This window comes from Ovis aries, chromosome 5 (genome assembly GCF_016772045.2).
Source record: "Ovis aries strain OAR_USU_Benz2616 breed Rambouillet chromosome 5, ARS-UI_Ramb_v3.0, whole genome shotgun sequence".
Classification (NCBI taxonomy): Eukaryota; Metazoa; Chordata; class Mammalia; order Artiodactyla; family Bovidae; genus Ovis; species Ovis aries.
In genome coordinates this window covers 38,626,508-38,649,222 of record NC_056058.1, presented here as the reverse complement: position 1 = coordinate 38,649,222, position 22,715 = coordinate 38,626,508, and the positions used below count along the sequence as shown (strand labels likewise).

Genomic DNA, 22,715 nt, shown 5'->3' with positions numbered 1-22,715 from the left:
CTAATTAAATCAATAAAATGTTTGTGATACAATATTAAAAAGAATGTGTTTTTTCATCTGTTGATTGATATCCACCATGTTTATAAATATAAAATCTAAGTCCTGTACATAAAGATTAAAAGGGAATGTGGAAAGCTAAAAAATAATGTTTTATGGTAGTCAGATTGTAGTTGCGAATTTTATTTACTTTTGTTATAGTAGCTTTGAAAATTAAAATATTAGACTTTGGTAGACTTAAAACAATACAAACTTACTAATCACCTAAATTTTGTTAAAATATTTTTATTTTTTTATTTCTATTTTTGCATTAGAATTTCCAGGAATAATATTTAAACTATGAAAGTCTTTGATAAATCCATTCAGAAGGTGCATGTTAAGGAAGATATACAAGTAGGTTTATATGAAGTTGTCTGTATTTTGCATTTATCACACAAATGTAACAATGATTGTATTACCTGATTAGAAGTGAATGGAACACCTTTACCTGGAGGGTAAAAATAAAAAGAAAGCAATCTAAGAGTTTTGGGACATCACAAATTGAGGGTAAGGAGATAATGAAAGGATAGGAAGAAATGATGAAACTTCGAAAAGCTCCACTGTCTAAACATGTCATGATTCCCTGTTATTACTGAGGTTCTTAAGGAAGGACACATCTTTTGAGGCAACAATACTATCTTTCTGTGTAAATGATACATACCAAAATTGGTGACTAAAAGTAAATTTTGAAGCTGGATAATAAAATTTGGTCCATAAATATGCTATGATAATACAGAATGGCAAGTATAAATAAAAAATAATTATGGCTATAAAATTGATATAAATTTTATAAAGTTATCATAGGAAAATCATACACCTCTTAAGATGAAGTTGTTATAGGGATAGGTACTGACATAACAAAAGTAACTATATCAAATTAAATATAGATTCAATTTGATTACAGCTATAAATACTGAATTATACATGTTAATCTAAGATTCATTGCTGATATTTTAAATAAATATGTTAGAACTATAGGTTACTATATTTAGAGTACTAAACATAGTAAAATCCCAATTTGTAAAAGGAACACTGAATGATTCTTAAATCTACAACCTAATAGGCTTGAAAGTGATTGTGAGCAAAATCATAGAATATGTTAAATAAACAGATTCTGTATAACAACAGTATGCTAGTAATTTTTAACACCTCATTGTTCTTCACAGAAAAGTCACATTCAATGCACTGATTTCAAATATGAAATATTATATTATCCATATAATAATATATCTATAAATATTACAGTATGTAATGAATCAATTAACCAAATATTTTTTTAAATTAATATTGTTTTATAATCAGAAACTGAGGGAATTATATAGCTTGAGCATAATTCTATTTTAGCATTAGTGATAATTTGGAGAACCAAACACAAGTATAAAAGACATGAAAAAAATCATACACCAGTGGGTGAAGTGGTTACAGCTTTTGGTGCTGAAAATGTTAACCTATTTAAGAACAAGCATGTTTATTCTAAGGTAAAAAATGTGAAACATGCCATCATTGTGCTAAAGGTCAGCTAAATTCATATCCAGAGTAGACTTCTTATTTGAAGTTAGAACATTGAAAAAAATATATGTGAGGCTTAGAACCAGAATGGAAGTATATGAGAAAATTTCTGATGACTGCAATTAACCTGAATTCCAAACTCCAAGAAAGATCATTGTGTCACATGAGGTGTTCCCTCTGGTCTTAGAGAGTGGGACTCCTCTTTCCTTTTGAAAACCCTGAAATTTATCTTGCAAAGGAAGGCCAGCCAGTATCTCTTACCAAGAATACATTATATTATTCATACTGAAGATAAAAATCAGATCCAAACATACCATTGACATAAAGTAGATTATAAAAAAAAAAGAGAGATAGGATGGGGAAATCACTTTCTCCCCCAAAAATTCATCAAAAGAACATTTGAACACTCAGCAAATTCCACAAAACAACTTCTGAACACTGGCAGAGGACACTAGACACCCAGAAAGGCAGCTCATTGTCTTCGAAAGGAGGTAGGACAAAATATAAAAGATAAAAAAGAGAGACAAAAGAGTTAGGGATGGAGAGCAGTCGTGGAAGGGAGTAGTAAAAGAGAAGTTCCAAACACCAGGAGGCGATAAGACTCTCACTGGCGCGTCTGTGGGGAGTCTTGGAATCTCAAAGGGCAACATAACCAGGTGGAAAAAATAAATAAATAAAACGCACAGATTACGTGCCTAATGGCAACTCCCAGTGGAGAAGTAGCCCAGATGCTTGCAAGAACCACCAGCAAGCAGGGGCTGAACAGGGAGGCACACGCTGCTTTGCTTAGGGTAAAGACCAGGCTTGAATGCCCTGAGGGCAATCTAAGAGAGCTAACTTGAGATAGCAATTCAAACTGAGGGATAGCCAGAGAGAGAGAAAAGAGAGAGAACTTTCCTGCGAAAAGCCCTAACCTTAGGCACTGCTGGCCTGCTCACAGAACAAAGGACTGAGTGAATACTAGAGGAGAGCTACCCAGCAGTGGACCGGCCCATCCCCCGCTGGAGGCACAGAGGCAGGCGGGCAACAGCCAGAGCCGGAAAGGGGCAATCTCCGCCCCAGAGATGGCATCCTCTATTAAACTGCAAACAGGCTCACAGTTTCTAACCAAGTCTTCCTGGGATCCTGGATGGTTGACATCCACCAGGAGGGTCACAACCAGAGATCAGCTCCCCAGAAGAGGAGACACACCTGAGACGGCACTCCCACTGGTGCACCCAGGAAACTGAATGGCTGGGATGCCAGAGGCGATAAGACGCACCACACCTGGAGAGTGTGTGCTCGCCAAGCACCTGGTCGTTTGAGCTGCTCGGACCTGGGAAGGGCACAAATTACAGGCCCAACCGAGTCTGCACCTTTGTGGAGTACCCGAGAACCTGAACCTGAGCAGCTTAGACCTGGGAAGTGCACGCAACCCATGGCCTGCTTTAGACAGTTCCCCTGCAGAGCAACCTGGAGCCTGAGCAGTGTAGACTGTAAAAGCACACATTCCGTGAGTGGGAGCAAACCCAGTGTGGCCAAAACACTGTGAGCGCTCCCCACACACGCCAGTGATATTTGCTTGCAGTGTTCCTCTCCCCACACCACGACTGAACAAGTGAGCCTAAATAAGTGACCACCTTCGCCCTGTTGTGTCAGGATGGAAATGAGACACTGAAGAGACTTACAAACAGAAGCCAAAATAAACAGAGGGAACCAAAATAAACAGAGGGAACCACTTTAGAAGTGACAGGTGCAACAGATTAAAACCCTGTAGTTAGCACCGATTACATTGGAAGGGGCCTATAGATCTTGAGAAGTGTAAGCTGAAACAGGGAACTATCTGAAACTGAACTGACACCACACTGCCCTCAACAGCTCCATAGAAATTCCTACATATAATTTTACTTTCAAATTTTTTTATTTTCTTTTTATTTTTAAGTCCTCTTACTCCCTTAATTTTCATTTTTATATCCTGCTATTACCTTGCCAAAAAAGACCCTATTTGTAAAGGAAACTTCATATATATTTTTTATAGTTTTTGTGATTTTGTTTTGCTTTTTTAATATTGTATTTTTGAGAGCCTAACCTCTACTCTAGATTTTTAATCTTTGCTTTTTAGTATTTGTTATAAATTTTGTACCTTTAAGAATCCAATCTTCAGTACCCATTTTTACTTAGGAGTGTGATTACTGGCTTGATTGCCCTCTCCCATTTTGACTCTCCTTTTTCTCCCCTAGGTCACCTCTATCTCCTCCCTCCCCCTTCACTTCTCTACCCAACTCTGTGAATCTCTTTTGGTATTCTGGGCTGTGGAGAACACTTAGGGAACTGATTACTGGCTAGATCTGCCTCTCTGCTTTTGACCCCCACCCCCACTTCTGAGGGTCACCTCTATCTCCTTCCTCCTTCTTGTCTTCTCTATGTAACTCAGTGAACATCTCTGGGTGTTCCAGGCTGTGGAGAACATATAGGGATTTCATTACTGGCTAGATTGCTCTCCCCCCTTTTGATTCCCCCTCTTCTCCTCCTGGTCACCTCTATCTCCCTCCTCCCTCTTCTCTTCTCCATGTAACTCAGCTAACGTTTCTGGTGTCCCTCATTATGGAAAATCTTTTCTCCATTTACCTAGATGTTTTATCACTTGTGCTGTATGGATGGAGAAGTCTTGAAGCTACTGTAAGAATAAGACTGAAAACCAGAGGCAGGAGGCTTAAGTCCAAATCCTGAGAACAACAGAGAACCCCTGACTCCAGGGAACATTAATAAATAAGAGCTCATCTAAAAGCCTCCATACCCACACTGAAACCAAGCTCCACCCAAGAGCCAACAAGTTCCAAAGCAAGACATACCACACAGATTCTCCAGCAACACAGGAACATAGCCCTGAGCTTTAATATACAGGCTGCCCAAAGTCACACCAAACCCACTGACATCTCAAAACTCATTACTGGACACTTCATTGCACTCCAGAGAGTATAAATCCAGCTCCACCCACCAGAACACTGACACAAGCTTCCCTAACCAAGAAACCTTAACAAGCCACTCGTCCAACCCAACCCACAGGGAGGAAACTCCATAATAAAGAAGAACCACAAACTGCCAAAGTACAGAAAGGCCACCCCAAACACAGCAATGTAAACAAGATGAAAAGACAGAGAAATACTCAGCAAGTAAAGGAATATGATAAATACCCACCAAACCAAACCAAAGAGGAGGAGATAGGGAGTCTACCTGAAAAATAATTCAGAATAATGATACTAAAAATGATCCAAAATCTTAAAAACAAAATGGAGTTACAGATAAATAGCCTGGAGACAAGGATTGAGAAGATGCAAGAAATGTTTAACAAGGACCTGGAAGAAATGAAAAAGAGTCAATCAATAATGAATAATGCAATAAAGAAATCAAAACCATTCTGGAGGGAACCAACTGTAGAATAATGGCGGCAGAAGATAGGATTAGTGAGGTAGAAGATAGAATGGTGAAAATAAATGAAGCAGAGAGCAAAAAAGAAAAAAGAATTAAATAAAATGAGGACAACCTCAGAGACCTCTGGGACAATGTCAAATGCCCCAATATTCTAATCATAGGAGTCCCAGAAGAAGAAGACAAAAAGAAAGGACATGAGAAAATACTTCAGGAGATAATAGTTGAAAACTTCCCTAAAATGGGGAAGGAAATAGTCACCCCAGACCAAGAAACCCAGAGATTCCCAAACAGGATAAACCCAAGGAAACACCCAAAGACACATATTAATCAAATTAACAAAGATCAAACACAAAGAATAAATATTAAAAGCAGCAAGGGGAAAACAACAAATAGCACACAAGGGGATTCCCATTAGTTTCTGTTTCAACAGAAACTCTTCAGGCCAGAAGGAAATGGTAGGACATCCTTAAAGTAATGAAAGAGAAAAACATACAACCCAGATTACTGTACCCAACAAGGATCTCATTCAGATATGAAGGAGAAGTCAAAAGCTTTACAGACAAGTAAAAGCTGAGAGAATTCAACACCACCAAACCAGCTCTTCAACAAATGCTAAAGGATCTTCTCTAGACAGGAAACACAGAAAAGGTGTATAAACTTGAATCCAAAACAACAAAGTAAGTGGCAATGGGATCATACTTATCAATAATTACAAAAATGTAAATGGGTTGACTGCCCCAACCAAAAGACAAAGACTGCCTGAATGGATACAAAAACAAGACTCCTATATATGCTGTCTACAAAAGACCCACCTCAAAACTAAGGACATACAGACTGAAAGTGAAGGGCTGGAAAAGATATTTCATGCAAATGGAGACCAAAAGAAAGCAAGAGTAGCAATACTCATATCAGATAAAATAGACTTTGAAATAAAGGCTGTGAAAAGAGACAAAGAAGGACACTGCATAATGATCAAAGGATCAATCCAAGAAGATATAACAATTATAAATATATATGCACCCAACATAGGAGTACCACAATATGTAAGGCAAATGCTAACATGTGTGAAAGGGGAAATTAACAATAACACAATAATAGTGGGAGACTTTAATACCACACTCACACCTATGGATAGATCAACTAAACAGAAAATTAGCAAGGTAACACAAACTTTAAATGATACAATGGACCAGTTAGACCTAATTGATATCTATAGGACATTTCACCCTAAAACAATGAATTTCACCTTTTTCTCAAGTGCGCACGGAACCTTCTCCAGGATAGATCACATCCTGGGCCATAAATCTAGCCTTCTTAAATTCAAAAAAAATGAAATCATTCCAAGCATCTTTTCTGACCACAATGCAGTAAGATTAGATGTCAACTACTAGCAAAAAACTATTAAAAATGCCACAATATGGAGGCTAAATAACCAACAAATCACAGAAAAAATCAAAAAAGAAATCAAAATATGCATAGAAATGAATGAAAATGAAAACACAACAACCAAAACCTATGGGACACTGTAAAAGCAGTGCTAAGGGGAAGGTTCATAGCAATACAGGCTTACCTCAAGAAACAAGGAAAAATGTCAAACAAATAACCTAACTCTACACCTAAAGCAACTAGGAAAGGAAGAAATGGAAGAACCCCAGGGTTAGTAAAAGGAAAGAAATTTTAAAAATTAGGGCATAATAAATACAAAAGAAACAAAAGTTACCATAGCAAAAATCAACAAAGCTAAAAGCTGGTTCTTTGAGAAGATAAATAAAATAGACAAACCATTAGCCAGACTCATCCAGACACAAAGGGAGAAGAATCAAATCAATAAAATTAGAAATGAAAATGGAAAGATCACAACGGACAACACAGAAATACAAAGGATCATAGAGACTACTATCAGCAAGTATATGCCAATAAAATGGACAACTCAGAAGAAATGGACAAATTCCTAGAAAAGTATAACTTTCCAAAACTGAACCAGGAAGAAATAGAAAATCTTAACAGACCCATCACAAGCCTGGAAATCGAAAATGTAGTCAGAAATCTTCCAGCAAACAGAAGCCCAGGACCAGACCGCTTCACAGATGAATTCTACCAAAAATTCAGAGAAGAGTTAACACTTATCCTACTCAAAATCTTCCAGAAAACTGCAGAGGAAGGTAAACTTTGAAACTCATTCTATGAGGCCACCATCACCCTAATACCAAAACCTGACAAAGATACCACGAAGAAAGACAACCACAGACCAATATCACTGATGAACATAGATGCAAAACTCCTTAACAAAATCCTAGCGAACAAAATCCGATAACATATTTAAAAGATCATACATCATGACCAAGTGGAGTTCATCCCAGGGATGCAAGGATTCTTCATTATTTGCAAATCAATCAATGTAATACACCACATTAACAAATTGAAAGGTAAAAACCATATGATTATCTCGATAGATGCAGAGAAAGCCTTTGACAAAATTCAACATCCGTTTATGATAAAAACCCTCCAGAAAGCAGGCATAGAGTAAACATATCTCAACATAATAAAAGCTATATATGATAAACCCACAGGAAACAGTATCCTCAATGGTGAAAAATTGAAAGCATGTCCCCTAAAGTCAGGAAGAAGACAAGGGTGCCCACTCTTACCACTACTTTTCAACATAGTTTTGGGAGTTTTAGCAACAGCAGTCAGAGAAGAAAAAGAAATAAAAGGAATCCAGATTGGAAAATTAGTAAGACTCTCACTGTTTGCAGATGACATGATCCTCTATATAGGAGACCCTAAAGACTCCACCAGAAATTACTAGAGCTAATCAATAAATATAGGAAAGTTGCAGGATATAAAATTAATACACAGAAATCCCTTGCATTCCTATACACTAACAATGAGATAACAAAAAGAGAAATTAAGGAAACAATTCCATTCACCATTGCAACAAAAAGAATAAGATACTTAGGAATAAATCTGCCTAAAGAAACAAAAGACCTATATATAGAAAACTATAAAACACTGGTGAAAGAAATCAAAGATGACACAAATAGATGGAGAAATACACCATGTTCATGGATCAGAAGAATCAATATAGTGAAAATGAGTATACTACCAAAAGTAATCTATAGGTTCAGTGCAATTCCTATCAAGCTACCAATGGTATTTTTCAGAGAACTGGAACAAATAATTTCACAATTTGTATGGAAATACAAAAAACCTCGAATAGCCAAAGCCATCTTGAGAAAGAACAATGGAACTGGAGGAATCAAGCTGCCTAACTTCAGGCTACACTACAAAGCTACAGTCATTAAGACAGTATGGTACTGGCACAAACACAAAAATATAGATCAGTGGAACAAAATAGAAAGCTCAGAGATAAATCCACGCACCTATGGACACTTTATCTTTGACAAAGGAGGAAAAAATATTCGGTGGAGAAAAGACAATCTCTTTAACAAGTGGTGCTGGGAAAACTGGTCAACCACTTGTAAAAGAATGAAACTAGAACACTTTCTAACACGAAACACAAAAATAAACTCAAAATGGACTAAAGACCTAAACATAAGACCAGAAACTATAAAACTCCTAGAGGAGAACACAGGCAAAACCTTCTCTGACATAAATCACAGTAGGATCCTCTATACCCACCTCCCAGAATATTGAAAATAAAAGCAAAAATAAACAAATGGGACCTAATTAAACTTGAAAGCTTTTGCACAACGATGGAAACTATAAGCAAGGTGAAAAGACAGCCTTCAAAATGGGAGAAAATCATAGCAAATGAAGCAACTGACAAACAACTAATCTCAAAAATATACAAACAACTTATGCAGCTCAATTCCAGAAAAATAAATGACCCAATCAAAAAATGGGCCAAAGAATTAAACAGATATTTTTCCAAAGAAGACATACAAATGGCTAACAAACACAGGAAAAGATGCTCAACATCACTCATTATCAGAGAAATGCAAATCAAAACTGCAATGAGGTACTATCTCACGCCAGTCAGAATGACTACTATCCAAAAGTCTACAAATAAATGCTGGAGAGAGTGTGGAGAAATTACGGAAACCCTCTTACACTGTTGATGGGAATGCAAACTACTACAGCCACTATGGAGAACAGTGTGGAGATTCCTTAAAAAAACTGGAAATAGAACTGCCTTATGACCCAGTAATCCCACTACTGGGCATACACACCGAGGAAACCGGAAGTGAAACAGACACATGTACCTGAATATTCATTGCAGCACTGTTTATAATAGCCAAGACACAGAAGCAACCTAGATGTCCATCAGCAGATGAATGGATAAGAAAGCTGTGGTACATATACACAATGGGATATTACTCAGCCATTAAAAAGAATGCATTTGAATCAGTTCTAATGAGGTGGATGAAACTGGAGCCTATTATACAGAATGAAGTAAGTCAGAAAGAAAAACACCAATACAGTATATTAATGCATATTTAGAAAGATGGTAACCCTATATGTGAGACAGCAAAAGAGACACAGATGTATAGAATAGTCTTTTGGACTCTGTGGGAGAAGGCAAGGGTGGGATGATTTGAGAGAATAGCATTGAAACATGTATATTATCATATGTGAAACAGATCGCCAGTTCAGATTCAATAGGTGAGATGGGGTGCTCAGGGCTGATGCACTGGGATGATCCTGAGGGATGGGATGGGGAGGGATTGGGAGAGGGATTCAGGATAGGGAACACACATAAACCCATGGCTGAATCATGTCAATGTATGGCAAAAAACCACTACAATATTGCAAAGTAATTAGCCTCCAATTAAAATAAAAAATTTTTTAAAGAAAGAGTATATTTTCCTTTTTATTTATGCTCTTAATATGTATTCACAACATGCCCAAATCAAACAAACAAAAGTGTGAATTCAGCAACACTGTGTTGTTATTGAATTGATTCTGTGAGTCCTAGATTATGAAAGAAAGCACACATATCGTATGGAACCAAATGAATGTCTAGATACTGATGCACTTACCAGAAAGTCTGGATTCAATACTGCAATTCAGAGAGTTGAGAGGCACATCTAATTATTAACTAGAGTGGCTGCCTAGGAATTAATCTCAGTAATGGCCTGTATAAAATGGCATTACTGCTTCAGGTTGTAATTGTCTCCTATTGCTGCTGCCATGAAATTAAAAGACGCTTACTCCCTGGAAGAAAAGCTATAACAAACATAGAGTACTAAAAAACAGACATCACTTTGCTGACAAAAGTCTGTATAGTCAAAGATATGGTTTTTCCAGTAGTGCTATGGTTTTGAGAGCTGGGCCATACTGAAGGCTAAGTGCCAAAGAATTGATGCTTTTGAACTGTGGTGCTTATGAAGACTTTGAGAGTCCCTTGGACAGCAAGGAGATCAAAACAGTCAATCCCAAAGAAAATAGACCCTGAATACTCACTGGAAGGACTGATACTGAAGCTTCAATACTTTGGCCACCTGATGCTGTTAGGGAAACTAAACCTCCCGTGTAGCTCAGTCAGTAGTCTGCCTCCAATGCAGGAAAACTGGATTCCATTCCTGGGTCAGGAAAATCCCCTGGAGAAGGAAATGGCAACCCCCTCCAGTTTCCTTGACTGGAGAATCCCATGGACAAAGGAGCCTGGCAGGTTACAGTCTATAGTGTTGCAACAGTCGACCATGACTGAGAGAGTAAGTGCACATGCACACGCGCTCACACACACACAAGCACAGTCTTATTTAGGCTTCAGAGACAAAGCAGAGCCGGCCTCTCACTTTGCTTCTAACCTGCCTGGCCACTGCCCTGACGAATTGACTGAGAGTGACTGCCTGCTGTAAGTGCAAGACTTTCAGTCATTTCAGTCAGTCCAGTCCCTCAGTTATGTCCGACTCTTTGCGACCCCGTGAATTGCAAAACGCCAGGCCTCCCTGTCCATCACCAACTCCCGGAGTTCACTCAAACTCATGTCCATCGAGTCGGTGATGCCATTCAGCCATCTCTTCCTCTGTCGTCCCCTTTTCCTCCTGCCCCCAATCCCTCCCAGCATCAGAGTCTTTTCCAATGAGTCAACTCTTCCCATGAGGTGGCCAAAGGACTAGAGTTTCAGCTTTAGCATCATTCCTTCCAAAGAACACCCAGGACTGACCTCCTTTACAATGGACTGGTTGGATCTCCTTGCAGTCCAAGGGACTCTCAAGAGTCTTCTCCAACACCATACTTCAAAAGCATCAATTCTTCAGCTCTCAGCTTTCTTCACATTCCAACTCTCACATCCATACATGATTACTGGAAAAACCATAGCCTTGACTAGATGGACCTTTGTTGGCACAGTAGAGTACCTTAGATAAAATGGGGGAAGAATCTTGAGATTGTTGAGCCCCTGAGAGGGGACTGGCAAACCAAGCCCCAGGCTTAACAACATTCCAAGTTTTACAAGACAAAACAAACAGAATTAGCATGAAACTAGGCTTGCAAAAGATATTAAGAAGAGGTGGCAAGAATACACAGAAGAACTGTACAAAAAAGATCTTCACAACCAAGATAATCACGATGGTGTGATCACTCACCTAGAGCCAGACATCCTGGAATGTGAAGTCAAGTGAGCCTTAAAAAGCACTACAAATCAAGCTAGTGGAAGTGATGGAATTCCAGTTGAGCTATTTCAAATCCTGAAAGATGATGCTGTGAAAGTGCTGGACTCTATATGCCAGCAAATTTGGAAAACTCAGCAGTGACCACAGGACTGGAAAAGGTCAGTTTTCATTCCAATCCCAAAGAAAGGCAATGCCAAAGAATGCTCAAACTACCACACAATTGAACTCATCTCACACTCTAGTAAGGTAATGCTCAAAATTCTCCAAGCCAGGCTTCAGCAATACCTGAGCTGTGAACTTCCTGATGTTCAAATTGGTTTTAGAAAAGGCAGAGGTACCAGAGATCAAATTGCCAACATCTGCTGGATCATCGAAAAAGCAAAGAGAGTTCCAGAAAAACATCTATTTCTGCTTTATTAACTATGCCAAAGCCTTTGACTGTGTGGATCACAGTAAATTGTGGAAAATTCTGAGAGATGGAAATACCAGACCACCTGACCTGCCTCTTGAGAAACCTATATGCAGGTCAGGAAGCAACTGGACATGGAACTGGACCTGGAACAACAGACTGGTTCCAAATAGGAAAAGGAGTAATGCAAGGCTGTATATTGTCACCCTGCTTATTTAACTTCTATGCAGAGTACATCATGAGAAACGCTGGGCTTGAAGAAGCACAAGCTGGAATCAAGATTGCCGGGAGAAATATCAATAACCTCAGATATGCAGATGACACCACCCTTATGGCAGAAAGTGAAGAGGAACTAAAAAGCCGCTTGATGAAAGTAAAAGAGGAGAGTGAAAAAGCTGGCTTAAAGTTCAACATTCTGAAAGCTAAGATTATGGCATCCGGTCCCATCACTTCATGGGAAATAGGTGGGAAACAGTGGAAACAGTGTCAGACTTTATTTTGGGGGGCTCCAAAATCACTGCAGATGGTGATTGCAGCCATGAAATTAAAAGACATTTACTCCTTGGAAGGAAAGTTGTGACCATCCTAGATAGCATATTAAAAAGCAGAGACATTACTTTGACAACAAAGGTCCATCTAGTCAAGGCTATGGTTTTTCCAGTGGTCATGTATGGATGTGAGAGTTGGACTGTGAAGAAAGCTGAGTGCCGAAGAATTGATGCTTTTGAACTGTGGTGTTGGAGAAGACCCTTGAGAGTCCCTTGGACTGCAAGGAAATCCAACCAGTCCATTTAAAGGAGGTCAGTCCTAGGTGTTCATTGGAAGGACTGATGCTAAAGCTGAAACTCCAGTACTTTGGCCACCTCATGCGAAGAGTTGACTCATTGGAAAAGACCCTGATGCTGGAGGGATTGGGGGCAGGAGAAGGGGACAACAGAGGATGAGATGGCTGGATGGCATCACCAACTTGATGAACATGGGTTTGAGTGAACTCTGGGAGTTGGTGATGGACAGGGAGGCCTGGCACACTGCGATTCATGGGGTCCCAAAGAGTCGGACATGACTGAGCAACTGAACTGAACTGTACTGAAGCTTGCAATTTGGTCACAGATTGATGATATCAATTTGCATCTGTCCTGGGATTGTAAATGGGAGACCCAAATTGCAGTCCTTGAAGTCTCACCCATGGAGTGGACACACTGCCTGGGACCCTTTCCCAACTGGGACTCCAGATGTGCTGTGACATGGGACTTCCCAAAGCTGATTGAGTCTGAATGTTGGTCAAAACCCAATTTGGTGATGTATCTTCTGCTCTATTTCTCATTTCTTTTAATGTTAGTATATTGAAAGTAAGCTAGATAATTCTCTAATAAATATCTGTGTTATTTATTTGCATATAACAAGTGGCTTATTTTGTTAACAAATTCTGTGAACCTGAGATGAAAGTGAAAACTTTCTGCAAAACAGATGCAAAGAGCTGACTCATTGGAAAGATCCTGATGCTGGGAAAGATTGAGGACAGGAGGAGAAAGGGGCAACAGAGGATGAGATGGTTGGATGGCATCATCAACTTAATGGAGATGAGCTTGAGCAAACTCTGGAAATTAAGGACAGGGAAGCCTGACGTGCTGCCATCCATGGAGTCGCAGAGTCAGACATGACTGAGTGACTGAACAAAAACTGCTGTAACAAATTATCACAAACCTGATGGCTTAAAACAATGCAAGTTTACTACTAATATCTTACAGTTTTAGATATTAGAATTCTGAGTCTCACTGGGCCAAAATCAAGATGTTGACATGGCTGCATTCCTTTCTAGAGATTCTAAATAAGACTCAATTTCTTTGCCTTTTCCAGCTTCTGGAGGCTGCACTCATTCCTTGGATCATTGTCCCCTTCCACTGCTACAAACAAGCAATAGCTGTTTGAGTTTTTCTTATGCTGCATAACTCTGACACTGTGCTGCATCACTTCTGCTTCTCTCTTCTACATTTTAAAGAGCATTTGTTCATCTCTCCACCTAGAAACCTTGAATCACTTATGCAAAGTCCCTTTTGACATTTAAAAACATAGTCAAACTTGGATGTCTTTGGGGGCCTTTATTCTGTTAATACTTGTTTGCATGTTCAGTAGCTCAGTCCTATCCAACTCATTGTGACCCCATGAGCTGTAGTCCACAAGGCTTCTTTGTCCATGGGATTTTCCAAGCAAGAATACTGGAAAGAGTTGTCATTTCCTCCTCCAGGGGATCTTCCCAACTCAGAGATTAAACCCACATCTCCTGTATTGGCAGGAAAATTCTTTACTGGGAAGCCCCTTATTCTACCTACTACCTATATATTCCTTGCTATAAAGCCAAAAAAATGAAAATATCTTAAGATTTAGGAATGTAAGAATATTTAAATGAATATACTGCTATAACCTTCTCATCCTGCCCCAACATCTCAGAAAATGGCAAAAATAACCTTCCTTTCCCTATGTCCATGAGATAACACATGGTAAGCATCACATTGCTTTCTAAATTGCAAATTTTTCTTGCTATTTGCATTTTGGTAAGTCTTCTGGCTCTGTTATGATTCATACACCATTAACAGACTGCCACATCTTTCCTGCAGTTCAATCCAATAATTATGACTAATTTGTAATTGTTGGAATCAGGAATGGTTGAAGTAACAAACTTCCAAAGGTATGAGAATCTGGGCTAAGTTACATCAGCTGATTAGGTTTAGAGGCAGAGCAGATCCCATCAGTATTAAAAAAAAATGAGACACAAATAGTCCACAGTACAAATGGCAAAAGACTTATTAAATTTTACCTGTGGTCCCTTGGGTGGAAAAGGCTAGCCTAAATCACTGCTCTAACAGACCTTTTGGGGAAGAATGAGAAATATAAAGACTAACTGATTATCTGATTTTTTTCTTTGGAGCACATAAACAGAGAATATGATACTTTAAATTTGTGATTCAAGAGCTGATTAAAGGACCGAGGAAACTTCCCTAAAAGAATCTTATTTTACCTTAGCCCACTAATAAGAGAAGGGAATTTTTTCCTGTGTCTATGTCATAGTGTGTTGAAGGGATCCATAAATATATCCAATGAATATTACCATGACTTTAAAACAAGAGTGAAAGCAGATATGTTGACCAATTTGCAGCAGCATCATATAGGTTCTCCTCAACTGGCTCTGGTCCAAGTGGAATGTAAACTAACTAAAAGCAATAAAATAATTATTGACTTTAATATCAAAAATATGCAGAGGTGGTAATTTTGACAACTTTCTCACTTAATTTCCTTCCCTTTTTGGCCTCAGTAAATGTGGCTGGGTCTTGGACATTTTCACAAAATTAATTAGATAACTTAAGTTTCATTTACTGTTGCAGATGAGATCTCTTAATTCACTAAAGCAGTGCATTGGCAGATACATAGATACATTTGCTTTCATGAAGAGACACCAGTGCTACTTCATTGGTGTATTTCAGGGCTTTATCAATTTCTGTCTCTCTGTCAATATCTACTTTGCAGGAACATTGATCATTTCATATATCTGCAGGAAATAAAAATAATCTACTATATAGAGGACATAAGGCCTATAGATCCTAGTGAACATAAAGGGACAGGTACCCCAGAATACTTTAGATATATAGTTTGCCAAAGAAAAATGAAGGAACCTTCACCTAGGTGAAGTTTTGGGGGGTGGGAGGGGTAGTAGCCTGAATTATTTCAGGATAGCCCCACCTCAATCCAGAGAAGGCAGTGGCACCCCACTCCAGTACTCTTTCACCTGGAAAATCCCATAGACGGAGGAGCCTGGTAGGCTTCAGTTCTTGGGGTTGCTAAGAGTCGGACACGACTGAGCGACTTCACTTTCACTTTTCACTTTCCACTTTCGTGCATTGGAGAAGGAAACAGCAACCCACTCTAGTGTTCTTGCCTGGAGAATCCCAGGGAAGGGGGAGCCTGGTGGGCTGCCTTCTATGGGGTTGCACAGAGTCAGACAGAACTGAAGCGACTTAGCATCAGCTACCTCAATCAATTTGCATCTACTCTTCCTGTAAATAAAAGTAGGGCAATATTTGGTGAATCTCTTAGGATTTGAGTAAGCTATATGTCAACTGGAGTTGGGCTCAAAGGAACAGCAAGAGGGCATCACTATAGATCCTGCAAACATTAAATACTTAAAATTTTAAGTTTAGGACCTCAGAATTTTAATTAAAAAGATAAATTTGATGAGAAATTTAACTTGCAAAACTGACACGATGAAAAAGAAAATGTGAATGATCTATAACTACAAAAGCGTTTGCATCTAGAAGTGAAAAAAGTTCTTACAATAAACATTTTCCCCAGATACTTTTCCCTAGAAAATTCTACCAAAGATTAGAAAAAATAAAATCCATCATACAGAAGCTCCTCAAAAGAGTAGAAAGTTTCCAAATCTGGGTCAAGCACCAGCATTCCTGATGTACTGAAACAGGGTAGCATCAGACAGTAGAGCAATGGGCAACAGTTGAGGATCCAAAGAATAGAGTGTGGTGTCAAATAAATGAAGGAAGGAAGAATTTCAGGAGGGAGATGCTGAGCAGCATTTTCAAGTGCTAGAGATACAGTGATGGGATTACGATGGAATATTTTCCTTTACAGTCTGTAGTTACATCTGAACAGAGACATTCAACTTTTTTTAGTGTGATCCATACTTAAAAGTATATTTTATATCCTGGTTCAGTACAACCATATACATATATAAAATAAAAATAATTCTCATATAACAATTATATATGCAGTGCACTATGATGCTCTTTAAGCATGTTATTCTAATTATGGCTGTGATACAGTCTGGTAAAATGTATTGTTTCATAGTCCATTGAATACACTTAGTGGAACAGTAGTACCAGAAGTAAACTACTCTGAGTTTAAACTGGGAAATGCAAAGTCCCAAATAATGAGGCTATACAATTCTTTCAAGAAGTTTGACTGTGAAGAGGAGAGGACAGCTGAAGCAATAGTGATTAGAAAATGTGAGTTTTCTTCATAATTGTTCATTTTGAGTAATTGCATGATTACTACAGTGGTAAAGAATGTGCCTGCCAATGCAGGAGATGCAGTGTCAATCCCTGGATTGGACGGATCCCCCGGAGAAGGAAATGGCAACCCATTACAATATTCTTGCCTGGGAAATCCCATGGACAGAGGAGCCTGGTGGGCTACAGTCCTTGGGGTCACAAAGAGTCAACATAACCAAGCGACTACACCTAGATGCTATATCAAATGGAGTAAATGCTTTAAACAACAACAACACCACCACCAGATAATATGACCCTATTTTAAAACTTCAATATATAAATTAAAATTGGCAGAGATTGATTAATTCCTTCCCCTAGAAATTTATGAAATGCTGCCAAAAATAAATCATGTTCAAATACTACTGTAATACAAAGAATAATGAGATCAGTTTTGTGAGATAAAAATAAGTAAAGGACCAGCACATCCCTATAAGGACTCCAAGCAGAATTTCCTCCAACTGGAACATAGTATCAGAACATCACCTAATTTGTATGTTTACAACATACCTAGTATGAAAAATATTATGAAGCAATGACTTACTTTTCTTATCTTGACCTTGATTTTCTATCTCAAGTGTAGTCACTTCCTGCCTACAAAGGAAAAAGATAATAATATGAGACTCTCCAGTTCTCTGAAGCCAAATTTGCACTTGAAAGAAATACTTAATTGCCCTTAACCCAAGCTCATTGCTAAATCTATAGTTCAAAGGTTAAATAAATTTAAATACTTGCTTACTCCCCTTTCAGAAAAACCATGAAATATAGTTAATGCTGTATTGTATCATTGATATAGGCTCTCACATTTTAAAAAGGTAAATATGTGAGATGACGGATGTTTTAACTACATCAGTGGGGCAATCCTTTCAAAATGTATACGTAAATCATCAAGTACTCTATAATTATCTTAAAACTTTGTCTTAAATTTTTATTTTTTAATTATACTTCAATAAAGGTGAAAAAAGGAAAACCACACAAATCTAAGAACAGAATGAAAAGCAGAGAACAAATTCCACAAATGCCAACAAAGTATTTTATGAATTTATTGTACTTAGGAATTTCTAAATTATTTAGACCACATATATTGTATATTAGCATATATATGAAAGGCATATGTGCAATATAGTGAAACTGGGAATGACCCAAAGGATAATATTGAAATTCAATTTATTTCTCTGCTGTTCTGGATGAGTGAGGACATCTTTAAAGATAAATCATAAGTTCTAGAAATTATAACTACAATCTTGCAGTGACAGACATTAAAAGTATGGGCTAGTGATGAAAGAAATAGAGATTATCTCTACAGCCACACAATTCCACACCACATAACAAAGAAGAGACAAAGAGGGGGTGAAGTTGCCAACACAACTTTCCTTTTCCCAAACTCTTAAACTTGAGGGACAAAATGGAAGTGACAAAGGATACAACCTATAATGATATTCCCAACTCAAAGAGGGTAATGCATACAAAAAACAGCGATGTGCTCAGAGCAGAGGGAAGAAAATATTTGGTGAGGAGGCCATCTGAGACAACATACTAAGATCAAAGCCTGAGTCTTAGATTATCTCTCCTCCCCCAAAGTGCAAGTGTTAGATGCTCAACCTGTTCGACTCTTTATGACCCTGTGGGCTGTAGCCCACCAGGCTCCTCTGTCCATGGAATTCTCTGGGCAAAAATACTAGAGTGGGCAGCTATTCTCTTCTCCATGGGATATTCCCAACCCAGGGATCAAACCCGTGTCTCTTGCATTCTAGGCAGATCCTTTACAGTCTGAGCCTCCAGGGAAGCACTCTCACTAAACCAATGGACAAATATACACACTACTTTATCTCACAAATCACCTGCTTGCACAGCAAAGTCCTAAGCACAAAGTTGCAAGCGTGGATTGGATTATATATATATATAGAAACAATGTAATAAAGACAAGTAAAGAACAAAATTATGTTAATAATTTTGGTCATAATAATACATGGAGCAGGAAAGTGGGCTAGCATAAATGGGGGTGTGGGGAATTGAAAGAAATGGCAAAGCTTTTAGAGAAAGTAAAATAGTATTAAAAGCAAGGAAAAGTAAAAAAGCAAGCAGTACCATAAAAAACATACTTATGACTAAAAAGTAAGTGGTAGAAAATAAAGAGGTAGAGTGGTTAGAAAAAGAATGATAATTATGAAAAAAAGAAATCTTAATATCACATAATTGTTGTTTCAGGACATGAGAACCAAACAATTAAAACAAAAATATCCAAATACATCTTTAAAAAATAACTCCTGAAATAAAGACTTGAATCTGAAATTTTATTTTATTGGTGAAAAAAACACAAATCATGGGAACATTGATGTGTAATAGCTTCTGAACTTCAAGAATAATGAATTCTGGAACATCCATGGGAAAACATTACAGATATAGAATGAAATCAGAACATTAGTTCAGAAACATCACAAGATATTTTCTACCTCTTCTCCAGCTACAAAATGTAAAGGGTATTTGCAAAGAGTCACAGTGAAGGCATAGCCACTCCACTATTTCTACATCTTCCTTTGTGCAGAGAAAGCATAGCTGAAACTTAGGAAATGACTGATTCCTCAAAAATTATTTCCTGTCACCAACAAACATCAAGGTCTTCCTCTCCATCCCCCATAACTTCACATTTTGTAAGACTAGAAAGAGTCATCTCAGAGACAGAAACACAAACCTTGAGATGAAATGATTAAGAAAGGGGGTTGAGTACAAAGATATGAAAAGCTCATGACTGGTAAACAAGTCATGGCATTTCTGTTAATCTAAGCAGTGGCAAGATATGAGTGTCCAGATATAGATTGCTTTTTCACTGCCTTTTTTTTTTCCATGAGTGTCCTCTCAGGGTTGGGCAACTGATAGGCACTAACAAGTTCAAGCAGTGGTTAAAGCCTTCACAAGCACTTGCTCTATAGAGGAAAATGGAATGTAAAAAGTCAAACTAACAATATAAAGTTACAAGTTAAAAGAGAGACATAGAAAAATATGAATTGATGCTTTCAAATTGTGGTGCTGGAAAAGACTCTTGAGAGTCCCTTGGACTGCAAGGAGATCAAACCAGTCAATCCCAAAGGAAGTAAATCTTGCATTTTCATTGGAAGGACTGACACTGAAGCTGAAGCCCCAATACTTTGGTCACCTGATGCAAAGAGCTGACTCATTGGAAAAGACCCTGATGCTGGAAAAGATGGAGGGCAGGAGGAGATGGGGGCAACAGAGGTTGGATGGCATCCTCGACTCAATGGATGTGAGTTTGAGCAAACTCCAGGGATAGTGAAGGACAGGGAAGCCTGGTGTGCTGCAGTCCATGGGGTCACAAAGAGTCAGACACAACTGAGCAACTGAACAATAGCAAAATATAAAGAGAGAGGCAGTGTAGAAAATCGACATGGTATGGAAACAGCATTCTTACATAGTCTAGTCAAGGAGCTCATAGAAATCAAGAGCCAGCATCTCCAGAAGAGATCTTTTCTGTCACAAACAAGGAAAATGAAACCCATGAGCACTAGCAAAGCAGCATGTGCCAGGGCCCTGAGGTGAAGAAGATGAGTGGCATGAAGGATATCACTTCCTGGAAGAAAACAGGTGAGCATGCAGGGTGAGGAATGATATTGGAGACATACACAGAAGTCAATCTGTACTGAATTTTAGTCCATGGTGAAAAGTTTAGACTTTATTCTGGGTGTAATAGAAAAACATTGATGGGTTTTAAGAGAAAGGCATGATTAGATTTATATTTCCACAAATTATTCCAAGTATGTGGAATAGGTTGGAAGTGTGGTCATTCCAAATAACCAACCAGAAACAAATATCCTTTCTATCAGCTGTTCATTCATGCACTCGCATTATATAACTATTAAGAAACAAAATATGTGTACTAATGACCCAGATTTCATGCTTAGAGTCTCCATCTAACATTCTGCCAAGTCTTAGAGGCAATCGCCAAAGAATTTTATCATTGTGGCTGTAAGAGGTCTAAGATAGGACATTAGCTCTCATGGTACAGAGATTTTGGAAGTAAATCTCTGGGGAAAATACTCTGAAATGCTGTGTTCTTACCGTTTTCTTTTCACGTCTGGGCTTACCTTCCCAAGCTCCTTTTGATTGTCTTTCAAGCAACTAGAAAACAAACAAGAAAAAAAGATTGTTACCTCTTTCCAAATCTTTTTGTCTTCTTTTTCAGCTTTCCTTAATATTTTTCAAAAAATGGGGTATAGTTGCCTTACAATTTGTGTTAATTTTTGCTGCACAGTGAACTGAATCATCCATATATATACATATCTCCCCCTTCTTGGACCTTCCCCAGCCTGTATCCCACCCATCTAGGTCATCATAAAGCACTGAGCTGAGCACCCTCTACCGTACAGCAGGTTCTCACTATCTCTCTTACACATGATGGATTTATATGTCAATCTCATCCCACTTCGCCCTGTACATGTCCACAGGTCTAATCTCTACATCTGCATCTGTATTCCTGCCCTACAAAAAGGTTCATCTATACCATCTTTTTTAGATTCCACACATACATGTTAATGCATGGTATGTGTTTTTCTCTGACTAATTCTCTCTGTATGATAGACCCTATGTCCATTCACATCTGTATAAATGACCCAACTTTGTTCCTTTTTATGGCTGAAAAATGTTTCATTGTATATATGTATGACATCTTCTTTATCCATTCATCTGGATTTAGGTTGCTTCCATATCCTGGCTATAGTAAATAGTACTATAAAGAACACTGAGGGGCATGTGCCTTTTGAACTATGGTTTTTCAGAGTATATGCTCAGTAGTGGGATTGCTGGGTTATATAATAGTTCTATGTTTAGTTTTTTAAGGAAACTCTGTACTGTTCTCCATAGTGGCTATATCCATTTACCTTCCCACCAATAGTGCAAGAAGGTTCCCTTTTCTCCACACTCTCTCCAGCATTTGTTGTGTGTAGATTTTTTGAAATGGTCATTCTGATTGGTGTGAGGTGATACCTCATTGTAGTTTTAAAATACATTTCTCTAATAATTAGTGATATTGAGCAATTTTTCATATGCCTCTTGGTCATCTGTATGTCTTTCCTGGAGAAATGTCTATTTAGGTCTTCCACCTATTGGGGTTTGTTTTTGTTGTTGTTGTAATTGAGCTGTTTGTATATTTTGGAGATTAATCCCTTGTCAGTTGCTTCTTTTTCAAACACTTTCTTTTCTCCTGTTCCCAGGGTTGTCTTTTTACCTCGTTTATGGTTTTCTTTGCTATGCAAAAGCTTTTAAGTTTAATTAGGTCTCACTTGTTTATTTTTGTTTTTATTTTCATTGCTCTAGGAGATGGTCAAAAATGATCTTGCTGTGATTTATGTCAAAGAGTTTTCTTCCTGTTTTCTTCTAAGAATTGCATAGTGTCTGGTCTTATATTTCAGTTTTTAATCTATTTTGAGCTTATTTTTGTGTGTGGTATAAGGTTCTAATTTCATTCATTTACATGTAGCTGTCAAGGTTTCCAGGCACCACTTGTTGAAGAGTCTCTCTTTGTCCACTGTATATTCTTGCTTCCTTTGTCATAGATTTGGTGCCGATAGGTGCGTGGGCTTACCTCTGGGCTTTCTATCCTGTTCCATTGATCTATATTTATGTTTTGTGCAAGTACTTTACTGTTTTAATTACTGCAGCTTTGTAGTGTAGTAGCTTAAGCAAACCCCAGGAGAGAGGGAA

The 22,715-nt window shown here is 38.2% G+C and overlaps 1 protein-coding gene across 1 annotated transcript in view; it reads right to left on the bottom strand.

The window, feature by feature from the left end:
* GCSAML (germinal center associated signaling and motility like) overlaps nucleotides 1-22,715 on the bottom strand; it is a 48,311-nt gene that overhangs the window by 7,014 nt on the left and 18,582 nt on the right. The window contains exons 2-4 of the mRNA XM_042250405.2: nucleotides 21,075-21,134; nucleotides 17,545-17,594; nucleotides 456-484 (exon numbers count right to left, since the gene is read on the bottom strand). Of these exons, the coding sequence (XP_042106339.1) occupies nucleotides 456-484; nucleotides 17,545-17,594; nucleotides 21,075-21,134 (139 nt within the window). The remainder of the gene's footprint in view (nucleotides 1-455; nucleotides 485-17,544; nucleotides 17,595-21,074; nucleotides 21,135-22,715) is intronic.